Source organism: Oncorhynchus keta, chromosome 8 (assembly GCF_023373465.1).
Source record: "Oncorhynchus keta strain PuntledgeMale-10-30-2019 chromosome 8, Oket_V2, whole genome shotgun sequence".
NCBI classification, from domain to species: domain Eukaryota; kingdom Metazoa; phylum Chordata; class Actinopteri; order Salmoniformes; family Salmonidae; genus Oncorhynchus; species Oncorhynchus keta.
The window spans coordinates 49,101,660-49,120,139 of NC_068428.1; the positions used below are offsets into that span (position 1 = coordinate 49,101,660).

At 46.2% G+C, this 18,480-nt stretch overlaps 1 protein-coding gene and 2 long non-coding RNA genes across 10 annotated transcripts in view; 1 reads left to right on the plus strand and 2 right to left on the minus strand.

Annotated features, from left to right (window-relative positions):
* The window catches only part of nbas (NBAS subunit of NRZ tethering complex), a 384,598-nt gene that overhangs the window by 209,810 nt on the left and 156,308 nt on the right, over nt 1-18,480 (plus strand). Inside the window, exons 34-35 of one of the 2 annotated variants that reach the window (XM_052524617.1) lie at nt 11,180-11,337; nt 13,832-13,909. In XM_052524617.1, coding sequence (XP_052380577.1) covers nt 11,180-11,337; nt 13,832-13,909 — 236 coding nt within the window. The remainder of the gene's footprint in view (nt 1-11,179; nt 11,338-13,831; nt 13,910-18,480) is intronic. The other variant, XM_052524618.1, reaches the window with a different exon arrangement.
* On the minus strand, nt 3,286-6,038 carry LOC127931561 (uncharacterized). Of its 2 annotated transcripts, none has more exons than XR_008141762.1 (3): nt 5,958-6,038; nt 4,050-4,075; nt 3,286-3,830 (listed from the first exon to the last, which is right to left on the minus strand). It is a non-coding gene; the product is annotated as an uncharacterized LOC127931561 (long non-coding RNA). The 2 variants fall into 2 exon arrangements; XR_008141761.1 differs by lacking the exon at nt 4,050-4,075 and adding an exon at nt 4,510-4,535.
* LOC127931562 (uncharacterized) lies at nt 6,452-7,998 on the minus strand. 6 transcript variants are annotated; one of them, XR_008141767.1, is made up of 5 exons: nt 7,983-7,998; nt 7,378-7,421; nt 7,305-7,333; nt 6,850-6,875; nt 6,452-6,486 (listed from the first exon to the last, which is right to left on the minus strand). It is a non-coding gene; the product is annotated as an uncharacterized LOC127931562 (long non-coding RNA). The 6 variants fall into 6 exon arrangements; XR_008141768.1 differs by having other exon boundaries at nt 6,872-6,897; XR_008141765.1 differs by lacking the exon at nt 7,983-7,998 and adding an exon at nt 7,884-7,899.

Here is an 18,480-nt window from a genome sequence, read left to right on the forward strand (position 1 = left end):
CAATACCCCATAATGACATTACAATACCCCATAATGACATCACAATACCCCATGATGACATCACAATACCCCATAATGACAAAGCAAAAACAGGTGCAAATGTATTAAAAATAAATAACAGATACCTTATTTGCATAAATATTCAGACCCTTTGCTATGATACTCGAAAAATTGAGCTCAGGTGCATCCTGTTTCCATTGATCATCCTTGAGATGTTTCTACAACTTGATTGGAGTCCACCTGTGGTAAATTCAATTCATTGGAAATGATTTGGCAAGGCACACACCTGTCTATATAAGGTCCTACAGTTGACAGGGCATGTCAGAGTCAAAACCAAGTCAATTAACCCTGTCTGAGTGGGCACCCTGATTCTAGTTCATGAGCTACGCAGGCTACTACTGCCTGGGAAGATCTCCCCTCTGGAAGCCCGAGGTGGGGGTAGGTTGACCTCATGTCTCCCCTCTGGAAGCCCGAGGTAGGGGGGCAGGGGTAGGTTGACCTCAGGTCTCCCCTCTGGAAGCCTGAGGTAGGGGGCGGTTGACCTCAGGTCTCCCCTCTGGAAGCCCGAGGTAGGGGGGGGTAGGTTGACCTCAGGTCTCCCCTCTGGAAGCCCGAGGTAGGGGGGGGGTAGGTTGACCTCAGGTCTCCCCTCTGGAAGCCCGAGGTAGGGGGGGTTGACCTCAGGTCTCCCCTCTGGAAGCCCGAGGTAGGGGGTAGGTTGACCTCAGGTCTCCCCTCTGGAAGCCTGAGATAGGCTCCCCTATCAAATAGCACACCTCTAACTTTGTACAGTACTAATGCAATTAGTAAAATCAGTCACGGCTACTAAACCACAATCTGGAATATACAGTTTCCAGACATATTGTTACGTTTTTTTCTGGTTTGTGTGAATTCGTTATAAAACCAGGGGGTGAATTGATTCAGGTTTGACGCAGGCTTTATCTTGGCAAAATCGCAGTCTGAGAAGCCCGTTCTCGAGGCCTACCTAAAAGGGGGAAATAAAATAAAAAATAAAAACATATTTATATAGTTTTAAATGGTAGTCTTTATTTGTGTTCCAAATGTCTGGAATAAAAAGCCCGAGGTAGGGGCGGGGGGGATTAGGTCTCCCCTCTGGAAGCCCGCAGGGGGTGGGGCACTAGGTCAGACCTGGCCCTCCTCAGGTAGGGGTGGGGGTAGGTTGACCTCAGGTCTCCCCTCTGGAAGCCCGAGGTCAGGGGAGCCTGACACCATCTGTTGACCTCAGGTCTCCCCTCTGGAAGCCCGAGGTGGGGACCTTATATAGACGGGGGTGCCCTGCCAGGTTGACCTCAGGTCTCCCTCTGGAAGCCCGAGGTAGGGGTAGGCTGACCTCAGGTCTCCCCTCTGGAAGCCTGAGGTTTGGGGCGGCTGACCTCAGGTCTCCCCTCTGGAAGCCCGAGGTAGGGGGGTGGGGTCGCTAAGGTTGACCTCAGGTCTCCCCTCTGGAAGCCCGAGGTAGGGGCTGGAGGTTGACCTCAGGTCTCCCACTGGAAGCCCGGAGAGGGATTTGGTCAGGGAGGTCTCCCTCTGGAACAAGCCCGAGGTAGGGGGCGGTTGACCTCAGGTCTCCCTCTGGAAGCCCGAGGTAGGGGGCGGTTGAAGGTCTCCCCTCTGAAGCCCGATATAGGTTAACCATCTGACCTCAGGTCTCCCCTCTGGAAGCCCGATAGTAGGGGTAGGTAGTGACCTCAGGTCTCCTCTCTGGAAGCCATAACAGGTAGGGGGGGACCTGAAGCCCAGGTAGGGGAGCGGTTGACCTCAGGTCTCCCCTCTGGAAGCCCGAGGTGAACTCTCTGGTTGAATGGACAGGTCTCCCTCTGGAAGCCCGAGGTAGGGGTAGGCCTGACCTCAGGTCTCCCCTCTGGAAGCCTTTCGAGGACTGTAGGGGGTAGGTTGACCTCAGGTCTCCCCTCTGGAAGCCCGAGGTAGGGGGGCGGTTGACCTCAGGTCTCCCCTCTGGAAGCCCGAGGTAGGGGGGCGGGGGTAGATTAACCTCAGGTCTCCCCTCTGGAAGCCCGAGATAGATTCCCCTGCTCCCCCTATCAAATAGCACACCTCTAACTTTGTACAGTACTAATGCAATTAGTAAAATCAGTCACGCTACGAAATGCTACCGAATAAACCACAATTCATTAATAATACTGTGAATATACAGTTTCACAGACATATTGTTATGTTTTTTTCTGGTTTGTGTGAATTCGTTATAAAACCAGTCCGCACACCAGGGTGAATTGATTCAGTCTCGACTCTTGTTTGACGCACTGCTTTGCTTTATCTTGGCAAGATCGCAGTCGTAAATGAGAACTTGTTCTCGATTGGCCTACCTAAAAAGGTGAAATAAAATAAAAACATATTTATATAGTTTTAAATGGTAGTCTTTATTTGTGTTCCAAATGTCTGAATAAAAATTAGTTAGTGCAGAATGGTGCTTTTTCTGGGGGGTTTGGGCGCTGAAGGTTGGGTTTTTGGGGGGGTTTGGGCGCTGAAGGTTGGGTTTTTGGGGGGGTTTGGGCGCTGGAGGTTGGGTTTGACAGAACCGCCACTGAACAGGGGAGAAGGGATTTGGTCAGGGAGGTGAACAAGAACCCGATAGTCACTCTAACAGAGCTCCAGATTCCCTCTGTGGAGATGGGAGAACCTTCCAGAAGGACAACCATCTCTGCAGCACTCCACCAATCAGACCTTTATAGTAGAGCGTCCAGACGGAAGCCACTCCTCACTAAAAGACACATAACAGCCTGCTTGGAGTTTGCCAAAAGGCACCTGAAGAACTATCAGACCACGAGAAATAAGATTCTCTGGTCTGATGAAACCAACATTGAACTCTCTGGCCTGAATACGAAGAGTCACATCTGGAGGAAACCTGACACCATCTGTCTCGGAGCTCTTCGGACAATTCCTTCGACCTCATGGCTTGGTTTATACTCTGAAATGTGCTGTCAACTGTGGGACCTTATATAGACAGGTGTGTAGGTGCCCTGCCAAATCATATCCAATGAATTGAATTTACCACAGGTGGACTCCAATCAAGTTGTGGAAACATCTCAAGGAGGATAAATGGAAACAGGATGCAGCTGAGCTCAATTTCAAGTCTCATAGTAAAAGGTCTGAATACTTATGTAAATAAGGTATTTCTATTTAGATTTTGAATAAATTTGGACAAAATGTCAGAAAATCTGTTTGCGTTGTCATTATGGGGTATTGTGATGTCATTATGGGGTATTGTGATGTCATTATGGGGTATTGTGATGTCATTATGGGGTATTGTGTGGAGATTGTTGAGGGAAAATGTTTTGTTTTATCCACTTTAGAATAAGGCTGTAACATAACAAAATGTAGAAACAGTCAAGGGGTCTGAATACTTTCTGAATGGACTGTATATAGTAATGTTAACATCAGGCTGTCTAGATAGTGAAAACAGTCAAGGGGTCTGAATACTTTCTGAATGGACTGTATATAGTAATGTTAACATCAGGCTGTCTAGATAGTGGAAACAGTCAAGGGGTCTGAATACTTTCTGCATGGACTGTATATAGTAATGTTAACATCAGACTGTCTAGATAGTGGAAACAGTCAAGGGGTCTGAATACTTTCTGAATGGACTGTATATAGTAATGTTAACATCAGGCTGTCTAGATAGTGGAAACAGTCAAGGGGTCTGTATATCCAAATGGGATTTAAGTTATAATACATCAACCATGACTGATTTGACAAATATTCACTGTGATTTGTTGAATGTGCACCAATCCAGCTTCCTGTCCCCACAGTCTGCGTTCCATTGACATTTTTACCACATCTATCCCCATTACCTCCCTGATCTATCCCCATTACCTCCCTGATCTATCCCCATTACCTCCCTGATCTATCCCCATTACCTCCCTGATCTATCCCCATTACCTCCCTGATCTATACCCATTACCTCCTGATCTATCCCCATTACCTCCCTGATCTATCCCCATTACCTCCCTGATCTATCCCCATTACCTCCCTGATCTATCCCCATTACCTCCCTGATCTATCCCCATTACCTCCCTGATCTATACCCATTACCTCCCTGATCTATACCCATTACCTCCCTGATCTATACCCATTACCTCCCTGATCTATACCCATTACCTCCCTATACCCATTACCTCCTGATCTATCATCTATCCCATTACCTCCCCATTACCTGATCCCATATCCCCATTACCTCCCTGATCTATACCCATTACCTCCCCATTACCTCCCTGATCTATACCCATTACCTCCCCATTACCTCCCTGATCTATACCCATTACCTCCCCATTACCTCCCTGATCTATACCCATTACCTCCCTGATCTATACCCATTACCTCCCTGATCTATACCCATTACCTCCCTGATCTATACCCATTACCTCCCTGATCTATACCCATTACCTCCCTGATCTATACCCATTACCTCCTGATCTATCCCCATTACCTCCCTGATCTATCCCCATTACCTCCCTGATCTATCCCCATTACCTCCCTGATCTATACCCATTACCTCCCTGATATATACCCATTACCTCCCTGATATATACCCATTACCTCCCTGATATATACCCATTACCTCCCTGATCTATGCCCATTACCTCCCCATTACCTCCCTGATCTATACCATTTAACTCCCTGATCTATACCCATTACCTCCCTGATCTATACCCATTACCTCCCCATTACCTCCCTGATCTATACCCATTACCTCCCTGATCTATACACATTACCTCCCTGATCTATACCCATTACCTCCCCATTACCTCCCTGATCTATGCCCATTACCTCCCTGATCTATACCCATTACCTCCCTGATCTAAATCAAATCAAATCAAATGTATTTATATAGCCCTTCGTACATCAGCTGATATCTCAAAGTGCTGTACAGAAACCCAGCCTAAAACCCCCAACTGCAAGCAATGCAGGTGTAGAAGCACGGTGGCTAGGAAAAACTCCCTAGAAAGGCCAGAACCTAGGAAGAAACCTAGAGAGGAACCAGGCTATGTGGGGTGGCCAGTCCTCTTCTGGCTGTGCCGGGTGGAGATTATAACAGAACATGGCCAAGATGTTCAAATGTTCATAAATGACCAGCATGGTCGAATAATAACAAGGCAGAACAGTTGAAACTGGAGCAGCAGCATGGCCAGGTGGACTGGGGACAGCGAGGAGCCATCATGTCAGGTAGTCCTGGGGCATGGTCCTAGGGCTCAGGTCCTCCGAGAGAGAGAAAGAAAGAAGGAGAGAATTAGAGAACGCACACTTAGATCTATACCCATTACCTCCCTGATATATGCCCATTACCTCCCTGATCTATACCCATTACCTCCCTGATCTATACCCATTACCTCCCTGCTCTATACCCATTACCTCCCTGATTATCGCTCCACTGATCTATGGCCCATTACCTCCCTGATCTATCCCCATTACCTCCCTGATCTATCCCCATTACCTCCCTGATCTATACCCATACTATACCATTACCTCCCCATTACCTCTCCTGATCTATGCCCATTACCTCCTGATCTATACCCATTACCTCCCTGATCTATACCCATTACCTCCCTGATCTATACCCATTACCTCCCTGATCTATGCCCATTACCTCCCTGATCTATGCCCATTACCTCCCTGATCCTATCTCCATTACATCCCTGATCTATACCCATTACCTCCTGATCTATACCCATTACCTCCCTATACCCATTACCTCCTGATCTATACCCATTACCTCCTGATCTATACCCATTACCTCCCTGATCTATACCCATTACCTCCCCATCTATACCCATCCCCCTGATCTATACCCATTACCTCCCTGATCTATACCCATTACCTCCCTGATCTATACCCATTACCTCCCTGATCTATACCCATTACCTCCCTGATCTATACCCATTACCTCCCTGATCTATACCCATTACCTCCCTGATCTATACCCATTACCTCCCTGATCTATACCCATTACCTCCCTGATCTATACCCATTACCTCCCTGATCTATCCCCATTACCTCCCCATTACATCCCTGATCTATACCCATTACCTCCCCATTACCTCCCTGATCTATACCCATTACCTCCCTGATCTATACCCATTGCCTCCCCATTACCTCCCTGATCTATACCCATTACCTCCCTGATCTATACCCATTACCTCCCTGATCTATACCCATTACCTCCTGATCTATACCCATTACCTCCTGATCTATACCCTTGATCTATGCCTCCCCCTGATCTATACCCATTACCTCCTGATCTATACCCATTACCTCCCTGATCTATACCCATTACCTCCCTGATCTATACCCATTACTTCCCTGATCTATACCCATTACCTCCCTGATCTATACCCATTACCTCCCTGATATATACCCATTACCTCCCCATTACCTCCCTGATCTATACCCATTACCTCCCTGATATATACCCATTACCTCCCCATTACCTCCCTGATCTATCCCCATTACCTCCCTGATCTATCCCCATTACCTCCCTGATCTATACCCATTACCTCCCTGATATATCCCCATTACCTCCCTGATCTATACCCATTACCTCCCCATTACCTCCCTGATCTATACCCATTACCTCCCTGATCTATACCATTTACCTCCCTGATCTATACCATTTACCTCCCTGATCTATACCCATTACCTCCCTGATCTATACCCATTACCTCCCTGATCTATACCCATTACCTCCCTGATCTATACCCATTACCTCCCTGATATATGCCCATTACCTCCCTGATATATGCCCATTACCTCCCTGATCTATACCCATTACCTCCCTGATCTATACCCATTACCTCCCTGATCTATACCCATTACCTCCCTGATATATACCCATTACCTCCCTGATATATACCCATTACCTCCCTGATCTATACCCATTACCTCCCTGATCTATACCCATTACCTCCCTGATCTATACCCATTACCTCCCTGATATATGCCCATTACCTCCCTGATCTATGCCCATTACCTCCCTGATCTATACCCATTACCTCCCTGATCTATACCCATTACCTCCCTGATCTATACCCATTACCTCCCTGATCTAGACCCATTACCTCCCTGATCTATACCCATTACCTCCCTGATCTATACCCATTACCTCCCTGATCTATGCCCATTACCTCCCTGATCTATGCCCATTACCTCCCTGATCTATGCCCATTACCTCCCTGATCTATGCCCATTACCTCCCTGATCTATGCCCATTACCTCCCTGATCTATACCCATTACCTCCCTGATCTATACCCATTACCTCCCTGATCTATACCCATTACCTCCCTGATCTATACCCATTACCTCCCTGATCTATCCCCATTACCTCCCTGATCTATCCCCATTACCTCCCTGATCTATCCCCATTACCTCCCTGATCTATACCCATTACCTCCCTGATCTATACCCATTACCTCCCTGATCTATACCCATTACCTCCCTGATCTATGCCCATTACCTCCCTGATCTATACCCATTACCTCCCCATTACCTCCCTGATCTATGCCCATTACCTCCCTGATCTATACCCATTACCTCCCTGATCTATACCCATTACCTCCCTGATCTATACCCATTACCTCCCTGATATATACCCATTACCTCCCCATTACCTCCCTGATCTATCCCCATTACCTCCCTGATCTATCCCCATTACCTCCCTGATCTATCCACATTACCTCCCTGATATATACCCATTACCTCCACATTACCTCCCTGATATATACCCATTACCTCCCCATTACCTCCCTGATCTATACCCATTACCTCCCTGATCTATACCCATTACCTCCCTGATCTATACCCATTACCTCCCTGATATATACCCATTACCTCCCTGATATATACCCATTACCTCCCCATTACCTCCCTGATCTATCCCCATTACCTCCCTGATCTATCCACATTACCTCCCTGATCTATACCCATTACCTCCCTGATATATACCCATTACCTCCCCATTACCTCCCTGATCTATCCCCATTACCTCCCTGATCTATCCACATTACCTCCCTGATATATACCCATTACCTCCCCATTACCTCCCTGATCTATACCCATTACCTCCGGGATGCTGACATTCTAGGCAGAGTTCCGCTGTCCAGTGTCTGTGTTCTTTTGTCCATCTTAATCTTTTATTTTAATTGGCCAGTCTGAGAGATGGCTCTTTCTTTGCAACTCTGCCTAGAAGGCCATCGTCCCGGAGTCGCCTCTTCACTGTTGACGTTGAGACTTGTGTTTTGTGGGTACTATTTAATGAAGCTGCCAGTTGAGGACTTGTGAGAGGCATCTGTTTCTCAAATCATCAACTAGTCTAAAGAAGGCCAGTTTTATTGCTTCTTTAATCAGAACAACAGTTTTCAGCTGTTCTAGCATAATTGCAAAAGGGTTTTCTAATGATCAATTAGCCTTTTAAAATGATAAACTTGGATTAGCTAACACAACGTGCCATTGGAACACAAGAGTGATGGTTGCTGATAATGGACCTCTGTTCGCCTATGTAGATATTCCATAAAATAGTCATTAGTAGTCATTTACAACATTAATAGTCATTTACAACATTAACAATGTCTACACTGTATTTATGATCAATTTGATGTTATTTTAATGGACAAAAAAATGTGCTTTTTCTTTTTTAAATTTAAAGAAGCTACTTTCTAAGTTACCCCCAAACTTTTGAATGGTATTATACTTGGATGTGAAGTGTCAGCGTTTGCTGCTGGCATGTCATATGCCTTACTTGGCTAATCTTGCCAGTGAAAAAAAAAAATAATTAAAGTAGTTGGCAATATCAGTGGGTTTTTGTGATGAATGAGCCATCTGATATAATAGATGATGGAGCTGAATTAGCCTTTTTCCCCAAAATGTAATTTAAGGTGCGCCAAAGGTTTTTTTTTTTTCTCTCATTATTTCTGTCATTCATCTCTGTTTCATAGTGTTTTCTTCTTTTTATTCGGTTTAGTCACATGATTTCGCAACTTGCCGTTCGTTTGCCAAATGGGTTGTTCAGCCAGACTTATTTGCCATTGCTTTTGCCTCATCCCTCTCAACCACACAATGTTTCAATTCCTCATCAATCCAATTCTTCATCAATTTAACAGTTTCTACAGTGATTGTTTTTAATGGGTGTGCATGCTCATTATTAACTGCAGTGAATGACTTCATAAATGTCGGCCTGCACAGCCTCGGTGGCACCAACGAAATCCCCCCCCCCCACAAGGAAAACAACTGGGAGCGACGTCACCGTCGTCATCAATAATGCTTTCAATTTGACTTTTGCCTTCAAAAGCAGCTCAAACACATAAGGAATACAGTATAGCCATGGAACTCTCCCGGGCATTATGATGCATGTTTTAGAATGCCCTTCAAGACCAATCAGAAATGACTATTCAACAATGCCATGGAACTCTCCCGGGCATTATGATGCATGTTTTAGAATGCCCTTCAAGACCAATCAGAAATGACTATTCAACAATGCCATGGAACTCTCCCGGGCATTATGATGCATGTTTTAGAATGCCCTTCAAGACCAATCAGAAATGACTATTCAACAATGCCATGGAACTCTGCCATGGAACTCTACCGGGCATTATGATGCATGCTTTAGAATGCCCTTCAAGACCAATCAGAAACGACTATTCAACAATGCCATGGAACTCTGCCATGGAACTCTACCGGGCATTATGATGCATGCTTTAGAATGCCCTTCAAGACCAATCAGAAATGACTATTCAACAATGCCATGGAACTCTACCGGGCATTATGATGCATGCTTTAGAATGCCCTTCAAGACCAATCAGAAACGACTATTCAACAATGCCATGGAACTACCGGGCATTATGATGCATGCTTTAGAATGCCCTTCAAGACCAATCAGAAATGACTATTAAACAATGCCATGGAACTCTACCGGGCATTATGATGCATGCTTTAGAATGCCCTTCAAGACCAATCAGAAACGACTATTCAACAATGCCATGGAACTCTGCCATGGAACTCTACCGGGCATTATGATGCATGCTTTAGAATGCCCTTCAAGACCAATCAGAAACGACTATTCAACAATGCCATGGTATAAAGCGTTTTAATATTTTATCAGTGGCTTTAATGCACGGGAGTAACACTGTAGCGATGGTGGACTAGGAGGGAGGGAGGGAGGAGAAGAGGGAGGGAGGAGAAGAGGGAGGGAGGAGGAGAGGGAGGGAGGGATGGAGATATGGAAACAGGCAGGAAGACAGAAATAGAGTGGGATAGAATGAGAGATAAAAGAACGAGGAGAGGAGAGAGGAGGAGGGATGGAGAAGGAGAGGGAGGGAGGGAGGTGTCACAGACAACTTGTCTGAGGAGATTGTGTTGCAGTGTTTTCTTAAGCTTCATAACAAATAACACTCTATTCCCTATATAGTGCACTACTATAGACCAGAGCCCTATGACACCCTATTCCCTATATAGAGCACTACTTTAGACCAGAAGTCCCTGGGCGTTGGTAGACGCCCTATGGGCCCTGGTCAACAGTAGTTCACTACCCTATGGGCCCTGGTCAACAGTAGTACACTACCGTATGGGCCCTGGTCAACAGTAGTACACTACCCTATGGGCCCTGGTCAACAGTAGTACACTACCCTATGGGCCCTGGTCAACAGTAGTACACTAGCCCTATGGGCCCTGGTCAACAGTAGTGCACTACCCTATGGGCCCTGGTCAGCAGTAGTACACTATCCATTTGGGCCCTGAAAACAACTTGTCATCCTGGGACTCTCTCTCTGTGAGAGCCGGGACTCTCTCTCTCTCTGTGAGAGCCGGGACTCTCTCTCTCTCTGTGAGAGCCGGGACTCTTTCTCTCTCTGTGAGAGCCGGGACTCTTTCTCTCTCTGTGAGAGCCGGGACTCTCTCTCTCTGTGAGAGCCGGGACTCTCTCTCTCTCTGTGAGAGCCGGGACTCTCTCTCTCTCTGTGAGAGCCGGGACTCTCTCTCTCTCTGTGAGAGCCGGGACTCTCTCTCTCTGTGAGAGCCGGGACCTGGTTGGAGGAGGCAGTCTACATTTACATGTTAATCATTTAACAGACACCCTTATCCCAGAGCCACTTACAGGAGCAATTAGGGTTAAATAGTTGGTCTTATGCTATTATGACATCTCCCCTTCCTCTACAGGTTATGGTGATGGCTGGGAAGTGTGTAGCCTGCTTGGACAGTTTGAGGGGTACATGGACCTCAGGGCTCGCCAGGAGCTGCTGGCCTTCTCTTTGACACACTGCCCCCCCGCCAGCATCCACCCCCTCCTGGCTGCCTCTAGTGACCTACAGACACAGGTAACTCCAGACCTTTACCCTCTAGACCACGTGTCAAACTCATTCCTTCAAGGCCAATTGTCTGTGGGTTTTCAGTCCTCACTTGATTGATGAATTAAGGTCACACTCAGCCCTCCATGGAATGAGTCGTTGTGTCCTTGATGATATTGTTGGCCTTCCTGTGACATCGGGTGCTGTAGGTGTCCTGAAGGGCAGGTAGTTTGCCCCAGGTTACATTCGTTAATCATTTCTGGAAAGCCCTGTGGTCGCAGGCGGTGCAGTTGTCGTACCAGGCGGTGATACAGCCCAACAGGATGCTTTCAATTGTGCGGGTTTTAGGTGCCAAGTCAAATGTATTCAGCCTTCTGAGGTGCGCTGTTGCGCCACCTCACCACTCTGTGTGGGTGGAACATTTTGTCAGTGATGTGATGGCTGAGGAACTTGAAGCTTTCCACCTTCTCCACTGCGACCCTTCGAGTGTGATAGGGGGGGTGCTCCTGCTGTTTCCTGAAGTCCACGATCATCCCCTTTGTTCTGTTTGACGTTGAGTGAGAGGTTATTTCCTGTGGACATCTGCTCGTTGAACAATCATGGGCATTAAGATGGAGTTGGTCTCCCAGTTGTAGAGGGAGGTGTTGTTACCTCACCACCTGGGAGGGGGGCAGCTCGTCAGGAAGTCCAGGGTCCAGTTGCAGAGGGAGGTGTTTAGTCCCAGGGTCCTTAGCGATGAGCTTTGAGGGCACTATGGTGTCGAATGCTGAGCTGTAGCATTTGCTACAGCTGTTCCTTTTGTCCAGGTGGGAAAGGGCAGTGTGGAGTAGAGATTGTGGATCTGTTGGGGCCGTATACGAATGGAGTGGGTCTAGGGCAGGGCTGTCCAACTCTGTTCCTGGAGAGCTACCATCCTGCAGGTTTTTATTCCAACCCTAATCTAGCACACCTGATTGTAATAATTAGCTGGTTGAAAAGCTGAACCATGTTACAACTGTGGTTGAAGCGAAAACATACAGGAAGGTAGCTCTCCAGGAACAGGGTCAGACACCCCAGGGTTTCTGGCATGATGGTGTTGATGTAAGCCTTGACAAGCCTTTCAAAACTCGTCTTGGCTACCGACGTGAGAGCTCCAGGGCGGTAATCATTTAGGCAGGTTACCTTCGCTTCCTTGGGCACAGGGACTATGGTGGTCTGCTTGAAACATGTAGGTATTACAGACTCGGTCAGGGAGCGGTTGAAAATGTCAGTGGAGACACGCATGCTTTGAGTACACGTCCTGGTAATCCGTCTGGCCCAGCGGCTTTGTGAATGTTGACCTGTTTAAAGGTCTTGCTCACATCGACTACGGAGAATGTGATCACGCAGTCGTCCAGAACAGCTGGTGTTCTCATGCATGCTTCAGTGTTGCTTGCCTCGAAGCGAGCATAGAAGGCATTCAGCTCATCTGGTAGGCTTGCGTCACTGGGCAGCTCGCGGCTGAGTTTCCCTTTGTAGTCCGTAATAGTTTTCAAGCCACATCTGACGAGCGTTAGAGACGGTGTCGTAGGATTCAATCTTAGTCCTGTATCGACACATTGCCTGATTGAATGGTTGGTTCTGATGGCATTAAGGGATTTCTTTGAATCGTCTGGATTATTGTTCTATTCCAGCCTGTGCAAAACAGTCCTGTAGCATCTATGTCATCTGACCATCTGCTCTAATGTGGAGGCAAGTAGGCAGCAGGCTTCGGATTGGTTAGATAATAACAGTAGGCTACATTAGTTTACATTCATTCCATTCATATAAGTGTGAAAATGAATTCCCAGCACTGGGCTTCGAAGTCGCAATGATCAGAGCTGAATAATGCTGCTCCCTCATTCTCTCCCTTTCTCTCTCTCCCTTTCTCTCTCTCCCTTTCTCCCTCTCCCTTTCTCCCTCTCCCTTTCTCCCTCTCCCTTTCTCCCTCTCCCTTTCTCCCTCTCCCTCTCCATTTCTCCCTCTCTCCATCCCCTCTCCCTCCCCCTCTCCATTTCTCCTCTCCCCTCTCCCTCTCCATTTCTCCCTCTCCCCCTCTCCCCTTTCCCCCTCTCCCTTTCTCCCTCGCCCTCTCTCCCTCTCCATTTCTCTCTCTCCCTCTCCATTTCCCTCTCTCCCTCTCTCCATTTCTCCCTGTCCCCCTTTCTCCCTCTCCCTCTCCCTCGCCCTCTCTCCCTCTCCATTTCTCTCTCTCCCTCTCCATTTCTCTCTCTCCCTCTCCATTTCCCTCTCTCCCTCTCTCCATTTCTCTCTCTCCCTTTCTCTCCCTCTCTCCCTCTCTCCCTCTCTCCCTCTCTCCCTTTCTCCCTCTCTCCCTCTCTCCCTTTCTCCCTCTCCCTCGCCCTCTCTCCCTCGCCCTCTCTCCTACTCTCCATTTCTCTCTCTCCCTCTCCATTTCCCTCTCTCCATTTCTCTCTCTCCCTTTCTCTCCCCCTCTCCCTCTTCTCTCTCTCTCTCCCTCTCTCTCTCTCCCTCTCTCTCTCTCCCTCTCTCCATTTCTGCCCAGGTGTTGTACCAGGCAGTGAACTATCAGATGGATCCCCCTGAACCTGAATGTTTCCGGGACGAGACTGACTCAGTACAGGTGTGTGTGTGTGTGTGTGTGTGTGTGTGTGTGTGTGTGTGTGTGTGTGTGTGTGTGTGTGTGTGTGTGTGTGTGTGTAAAAGCTGTTGTTTGTGCGTGAGTGTGTCTCTCTGTTTGTCATCTGTGCTTCAAATGACATGAAGATACCTGTTGTGGTGTTTATGCTGTGTATGTATATAATGTGTGTGTTTGCGGTATTGGTCCCTACTCCACTAGAACAACAGAATGCCCATACACCACTAGAACAACACAATGTCCATACACCACTAGAACAACACAATGTCCATACACCACTAGAACAACACAATGTCCATACACCACTAGAACAACACAATGTCCATACACCACTAGAACAACACAATGTCCATACACCACTAGAACAACACAATGTCCATACACCACTAGAACAACACAATGTCCATACACCACTAGAACAACACAATGTCCATACACCACTAGAACAACACAATGTCCATACACCACTAGAACAACACAATGTCCATACACCACTAGAACAACACAATGTCCATACACCACTAGAACAACACAATGCCCATACACCACTAGAACAACACAATGCCCATACACCACTAGAACAACACAATGCCCATACACCACTAGAACATCACAATGTCCATACACCACTAGAACAACACAATGCCCATACACCACTAGAACAACACAATGCCCATACACCACTAGAACAACACAATGTCCATACACCACTAGAACAACACAATGTCCATACACCACTAGAACAACACAATGCCCATACACCACTAGAACAACACAATGTCCATACACCACTAGAACAACACAATGTCCATACACCACTAGAACAACACAATGCCCATACACCACTAGAACAACACAATGCCCATACACCACTAGAACAACACAATGCCCATACACCACTAGAACAACACAATGTCCATACACCACTAGAACAACACAATGTCCATACACCACTAGAACAACACAACACAATGCCCATACACCACTAGAACAACACAACACAATGCCCATACACCACTAGAACAACACAATGCCCATACACCACTAGAACAACACAATGCCCATACACCACTAGAACAACACAATGCCCATACACCACTAGAACAACACAATGCCCATACACCACTAGAACAACACAATGCCCATACACCACTAGAACAACACAATGCCCATACACCACTAGAACAACACAACACAATGTCCATACACCACTAGAATAACACAACACAATGTCCATACAACACAATGCCCAGAATAACACAACACAATGTCCATATACACCACTAGAACAACACAACACAATGCCCATACACCACTAGGACAACACAATGCCCATACACCACTAGAACAACACAATGTCCATACACCACTAGAACAACACAATGTCCATACACCACTAGAACAACACACAATGTCCATACACCACTAGAACAACACAATGCCCATACACCACTAGAACAACACAATGTCCATACACCACTAGAACAACACAATGTCCATACACCACTAGAACAACACAACACAATGTCCATACACCACTAGAACAACACAATGTCCATACACCACTAGAACAACACAACACAATGTCCATACACCACTAGAACAACACAATGCCATACACCACTAGAACAACACAATGTCCATACACCACTAGAACAACACAATGTCCATACACCACTAGAACAACACAATGTCCATACACCACTAGAACAACACAATGTCCATACACCACTAGAACAACACAATGTCCATACACCACTAGAACAACACAACACAATGCCCATACACCACTAGAACAACACAATGCCCATACACCACTAGAACAACACAATGCCCATACACCACTAGAACAACACAATGCCCATACACCACTAGAACAACACAATGCCCATACACCACTAGAACAACACAATGCCCATACACCACTAGAACAACACAATGCCCATACACCACTAGAACAACACAATGCCCATACACCACTAGAACAACACAATGCCCATACACCACTAGAACAACACAATGTCCATACACCACTAGAACAACACAATGTCCATACACCACTAGAACAACACAATGTCCATACACCACTAGAACAACACAATGCCCATACACCACTAGAACAACACAATGCCCATACACCACTAGAACAACACAATGCCCATACACCACTAGAACAACACAATGCCCATACACCACTAGAACAACACAATGCCCATACACCACTAGAACAACACAATGCCCATACACCACTAGAACAACACAATGTCCATACACCACTAGAACAACACAATGCCCATACACCACTAGAACAACACAACACAATGCCCATACACCACTAGGACAACACAATGCCCATACACCACTAGAACAACACAATGTCCATACACCACTAGAATAACACAACACAATGTCCATACACCACTAGAACAACACAACACCCATACACCACTAGAACAACACAACACAATGCCCATACACCACTAGGACAACACAATGCCCATACACCACTAGAACAACACAATGTTCATACACCACTAGAACAACACAATGCCCATACACCACTAGAACAACACAACACAATGCCCATACACACCACTAGAACAACACAATGCCCATACACCACTAGAACAACACAACACAATGCCCATACACCACTAGAACAACACAATGTCCATACACCACTAGAACAACACAATGTCCATACACCACTAGAACAACACAACACCCATACACCACTAGAACAACACAACACAATGCCCATACACCACTAGAACAACACAATGCCCATACACCACTAGAACAACACAATGTCCATACACCACTAGAACAACACAATGTCCATACACCACTAGAACAACACAATGTCCATACACCACTAGAACAACACAATGTCCATACACCACTAGAACAACACAATGCCCATACACCACTAGACAACACAATGCCCATACACCACTAGAACTACACAATGTCCATACACCACTAGAACAACACAACATGCATACACCACTAGAACAACACAACACAATGTCCATACACCACTAGACAATGACACCAACAACAATGTCCATACACCACTAGAACAACACAATGTCCATACACCACTAGAACATCACAACACAATGTCCATACACCACTAGAACAACACAATGCCCATACACCACTAGAACAACACAATGTCCATACACCACTAGAACAACACAATGCCCATACACCACTAGAACAACACAATGTCCATACACCACTAGAACAACACAATGTCCATACACCACTAGAACAACACAATGTCCATACACCACTAGAACAACACAATGTCCATACACCACTAGAACAACACAATGCCCATACACCACTAGAACAACACAATGTCCATACACCACTAGAACAACACAATGTCCATACACCACTAGAACAACACAACACAATGTCCATACACCACTAGAACAACACAATGCCCATACACCACTAGAACAACACAATGTCCATACACCACTAGGACAACACAATGTCCATACACCACTAGAACAACACAATGCCCATACACCACTAGAACAACACAATGCCCATACACCACTAGAACAACACAATGTCCATACACCACTAGAACAACACAATGTCCATACACCACTAGAACAACACAATGTCCATACACCACTAGAACAACACAATGTCCATACACCACTAGAACAACACAACACAATGCCCATACACCACTAGAACAACACAATGCCCATACACCACTAGAACAACACAATGTCCATACACCACTAGAACAACACAATGTCCATACACCACTAGAATAACACAACACAATGTCCATACACCACTAGAACAACACAACACCCATACACCACTAGAACAACACAACACAATGCCCATACACCACTAGGACAACACAATGCCCATACACCACTAGAACAACACAATGTCCATACACCACTAGAATAACACAACACAATGTCCATACACCACTAGAACAACACAACACCCATACACCACTAGAACAACACAACACAATGCCCATACACCACTAGGACAACACAATGCCCATACACCACTAGAACAACACAATGTCCATACACCACTAGAACAACACAATGTCCATACACCACTAGAACAACACAATGCCCATACACCACTAGAACAACACAATGCCCATACACCACTAGAACAACACAATGTCCATACACCACTAGAACAACACAACATCCATACACCACTAGAACAACACAACACAATGCCCATACACCACTAGAACAACACAATGCCCATACACCACTAGAACAACACAATGTCCATACACCACTAGAACATCACAACACAATGCCCATACACCACTAGAACAACACAATGCCCATACACCACTAGAACAACACAATGTCCATACACCACTAGAACAACACAATGCCCATACACCACTAGAACAACACAATGTCCATACACCACTAGAACAACACAATGCCCATACACCACTAGAACAACACAATGCCCATACACCACTAGAACAACACAATGTCCATACACCACTAGAACAACACAATGCCCATACACCACTA